The following is a 4,617-nucleotide window of genomic DNA, read 5'->3' as shown; positions in this document are numbered from 1 at the left end:
ACCCACTCAAGACTATACACAGATTGGAGATGCCTTTGGAAGTTTTGTACAGTGGCCTATACATTTAGTTGGTATAAGAGAGGTATGAACTTTTTTTTATTATATATAATTTATTGGATTCCTATTATTTGTAGCTATTAACATAATTACAAATTCTTCTCTTCATAGGAAGAGATAGTGATGAAGGCAAAAGTTGAAAAGAGAACAATGAATGAAAAGAATTATGACTATGGAGAGGAATCGTGTACTAGAGTACGACCCAATTTAGTTGATGATGATACCTTGAAGAGCTTGGGGTTTGAGTGCAATTGGTTGCACAATTTGCTTCGATCGATGCCTAATGATACGGACTACTTTGAATTGGAGTTAGATTCTAATATCTTTCACCATACCAATGTGAGAAGCATATTCGTGATGATGAATGATATTAAAGACTTGTTGACAATGCAATGGCTTGATGTATCCATTATACAAGTCTTTATAATGTAAGTTTGTATATTCGTTCATTTGAAAATCTTAATTATTTAGTAATGTATTACTTAATGATATTAGTGTATTATTTAATGATTTTTCAGGTATCTTCACCGATTGTGCAATCAAATTGGGATTGACTCAGTTGGATTTTTGTGTCCAACACAAATAGCAAAGGCAACTCTTGATTTGAATTGTGATGTTGTTACTGCATATATTGGAAATACTATGGTCACATTGCAGGACAAGACATTCATTTTAGCACCATACCATCAATCGTAAGTAATCTATTTTTTCTATTGTGTTTATATAAGTGAATTTGAATTATTACTAATTAAATGTGCAATGTATGTATTTATAAATTGTAGAGAGCATTGGTTGCTTACTTGCTTCTAGTGATTAATGTTTGTTCGAGGATGGTATATGTTTTGGATCCTTTGGAATGTGTCCAGGATATACAACTCAAGCCTGTGGTGAATATGTAAGTAAAAGTATATTTGTATATAAAGTTATTTATATTAGGTGTTATAATTTATGAATTGTGTTTATACATTAATGTTATAGGGCATTCCGGTCATATATGAATCAACGGGGTCAAAGAGCAAAAAAACTTGCTCAATGGAAGAATGTTAAGGTAAAATAAAACAATGCTTACTAGCTTCTTCTTCTTTTTTTTTAGTTGTTAGCTTGATTACAAATGAAATACTATTTACTTTATTTTCATTTGTTTTTTTAGTGCCCTCAACAACCGGGAGGTGTTGAGTGTGGATACTATGTTATGAAATATATGCATGATTTATGCACAAAGTATTCCACATATACTTTTTTGGATAAGGTACATATAAAATGATATAACCTAAGTATTTTTTTTAATAAATTAATTATAATTTATTACTAAAACAATTAATAATTCTTTTGTAGGTATTTCAAGATCGCACAACCCCATACTCTATTGAAGAAATAGACGAGATTCGTGAAATGTGGGCTAAGTATTTTTGTAAAGAATGTGTATAATGTCATATATTTTGTGCATGTTTTGACGAAGTATGTACTTAATTAGATATTAATGGTTGGGTTATATCTATTGTAGTTTGGAGTATATTATATTATATTATGTTGTAGCTAGTTTGGATATGATGGTAGATTTTGTAATTTTGATTATATTGTGGACTGTGCAATATAATATAATTGGGTCGTTAATGGATATTATTGAATGTGTTGCTGAAAAATAATATTGTGGATGAATAATGTACTGTAGCAAGGTGGCCAAATAATATTATATATATATATATATATATATATATATATATATATATATATATATATATATATATATTAAAGAACCAAAAGTAACAGACACCTAAAATACGTAATATTGCTTAGCATTGTGAGAATAGGCGTCTGTTCTTACCAATAAGAAGTACTTATATTCGTGAAGAACAGACGCCTATAAACGACTTTAGAAGTCTACAAACAACAGACGCCTAAAGTCATGACAATCAGCGTCTGGTTCATAGGCGTCTGTCGCAGAACAGACGCCTATTGATTCCAACAACAGACGCCTGTGAACTGTTTTGTACTAGTGATGATACAAGTCATAATAGACAGTCAAGCACATAAACGACAAATAGAGACAACAAAAGCATTCAAGGCAATCAGTTAGCATGTAATCATCGAAGCAAACAGTCCATCTTCCAACCTTATATCAAGTTCCAACCTTGTAGCTCCCCTCCGTCCTTATATCAGTTCCAACCTATACCTTCAGGCCACCCTTATATCGCCTCCCTTATTCCTCCGGGCAACTAAATGCCCCCACCATCAAACCACCTTTCAACCACCAACATATCAAGATAGTGCCGCAGTGCCATTCACATGATCCGGACCTCTAGTGCCAATATCAAGGGGTCCGCTCATATAGCCCTGACATGACACCGTAGCACTTATAACCTGACACATGCTCAACGGCAAACAGGTCTAAGGTGGGTTTGTGTCTATAGCACAGTAACCGCTAGGCCTGTACCTTTAGTACAATGACCGGGCACAAGTGGTGCCAACCTCCAACAATTCATTCCCACCAATCACAATCTCATCATCATCATTCACACCGGCCATTGCGCAATGACCACGATACTCATCACCATTCAATCAAACAACACATTATCAATCAATAACAATCAAGACACAACAACAACAACAATGACACGTATTACACATAAATTCCTAGAACGATACTCAAAACATCAAACGAGACTCATACACGACAAACGGGGTACAACGGGACTCGATGGGACATGGGGAAACACATCATGAACCACACACCCTTTCCAGCGGGTAGGTGGCGGATGGTTGACCACCCGCCAGCCACCCCCCGGCGGCCACTCGCCATTCCAGCGGGTGGCCGGTGGGCACACCACCGCCCGCCGGCTGCCCGCTGGAACAGCGCTCCCCGGCAGCGGGTAGGTGGCGGGCACCCCTGCCCCCCACCTACCCCCACTGATTCACAGGAAACTTTCGGTCCCAGGATCTCTCGTGGAACCCAAAACTATGTCCAGACACATTCAAACACATAACGACAACACCATGTAATCTATTAACATGATTAAATCAAGAACCACACCAAATACGTTCTAACACGATTCCTAGACATACCAAGACTCAATCATTAATCATATAACGGTTCAGGAGCATCCGGAACCTCAATAAAAACAAGAAATCTATATGCAAAGTCCTAATACAAGTCCTAGGCTAGACTCAACACCCGATCATGCATAAACCCACCCAAATATACCAAGAACATCATAATACGAAATTCACGATCTAAACCCCATGGCTCTAGACATAATTAAAATACAAGATCATGCATATAATCAATCACGATATCAACATCAAGATTATCAAATAAGCACAATATAAACCCTAAGCTAGGCTCTATCAAAATTCAATCACAGAATTACACATATGATTATCAAAGGAGCCAATGAATAAGATATAACAAGGAAAATAGGTTTTGTCGAGACATGGGTTACCTCTTAGCCTTAATCAATATCCTTGGCTGCTAAGGTTCTTCTCTAAGATTCTTCTTCTAATAGATCTTCCTAGGCTTGATGGTGGGGGATTTCCCTGGCTGGATCACCTGATAGTATTTTGAGTGAGGGAGAGGAGAAGGAAGGTTTTTATTTGCTTTATAATCCCCTATTTATACTTTTAAGGGAAACCTATTCAGAGTCTAAATAGTAATGGCTCGTTTCCTTATTCCTTATGGCTTAAGGTTCCTGGTTCAGGTAAAGGTCCACGATCTATTGTGGACCGTCCGGGTTAATTAGGATAATTATAATTGGATTAAATCTCTCTTAATTACTTTAATTAACGGAATTAATTTAATAATTAATTCGGGTTTGAAGGTCGTAACACGGGGTATTACACCCTCCCCCCTAACACAAAGCTTCGTCCCCGAAGTTTAGACGTGACGGGGTCGGACCTAACTACTTAGTCTAAGGTTCTGTAACACCCCCGATTTTCCATACCAATTTAAACTTAATCATGCAGATAATTCTAACAATAAAAGCATACACAGCGGAAGACTAGATATGGAATATATGAAAAACGTAGAGTTCTATGCCACACTCACTCAACAGTGAACGCACAGGCGTAAACATCTGCACAAAATCCATTATCCCAAATAATGTCAAGGACAAAAGGACTAAAGTCTAACATTGGCGCACAGGCCAAACATAACAAAGTTCACGGGGTCTAATCTAACAGTCTCTAGACCGCCCTCTCGTCTACTCAGCACCTGAAAGAAACACATAAGATATGGGACGACGCCCGGTCAGCGAATGATGCTGGTAACCCACGAATACATGTGAAATATCATATGTAGATAGTTTATATATATATATATATATATATATATATATATATATATATATATATATATATGTATATATATATATATATATGTATATATATATATATATATATATACAAAATCATTTGCGAAACGGGATATAGTATATATCAATTTCAAAAGCCAAGATAGAGATCAACACAAGACTCTATGCACTCACAACAAGATAAGGGAACACATCCCAAGACATCAAGAAGCAATAACAACTCACAAGGATGGCTCAAGGCATAATCTACTAT

The 4,617-nt window shown here is 36.4% G+C and overlaps 1 protein-coding gene across 1 annotated transcript; it reads left to right on the top strand.

Moving 5' to 3' along the window:
* Positions 1–202: 202 nt before the first annotated feature.
* LOC109178959 lies at positions 203–1,485 on the top strand. The gene is made up of 6 exons (XM_019328507.1): positions 203–328; positions 375–485; positions 576–749; positions 1,036–1,105; positions 1,208–1,306; positions 1,393–1,485. Exons 2-6 carry the CDS (start codon positions 415–417, stop codon positions 1,483–1,485), a joined length of 507 nt encoding a protein of 168 aa, XP_019184052.1. The 5' UTR covers positions 203–328; positions 375–414.
* The last annotated feature ends 3,132 nt before the right edge of the window (positions 1,486–4,617 follow it).

This window comes from Ipomoea nil, unplaced genomic scaffold (genome assembly GCF_001879475.1).
Source record: "Ipomoea nil cultivar Tokyo-kokei standard unplaced genomic scaffold, Asagao_1.1 scaffold0875, whole genome shotgun sequence".
Taxonomy (NCBI): Eukaryota; Viridiplantae; Streptophyta; class Magnoliopsida; order Solanales; family Convolvulaceae; genus Ipomoea; species Ipomoea nil.
This window is presented reverse-complemented; position numbering and strand designations above follow the sequence as displayed.

Coding starts and splice junctions, on each gene's coding strand:
- LOC109178959 (XM_019328507.1), top strand. CDS start 415: ATGATGAATGATATTAAAGACTTGTTGACAATGCAATGGCTTGATGTA. Junction 750..1,035: donor TTAGCACCATACCATCAATC/GTAAGTAATCTA, acceptor TTAATGTTATAG/GGCATTCCGGTCATATATGA. Junction 1,307..1,392: donor CATATACTTTTTTGGATAAG/GTACATATAAAA, acceptor ATTCTTTTGTAG/GTATTTCAAGATCGCACAAC.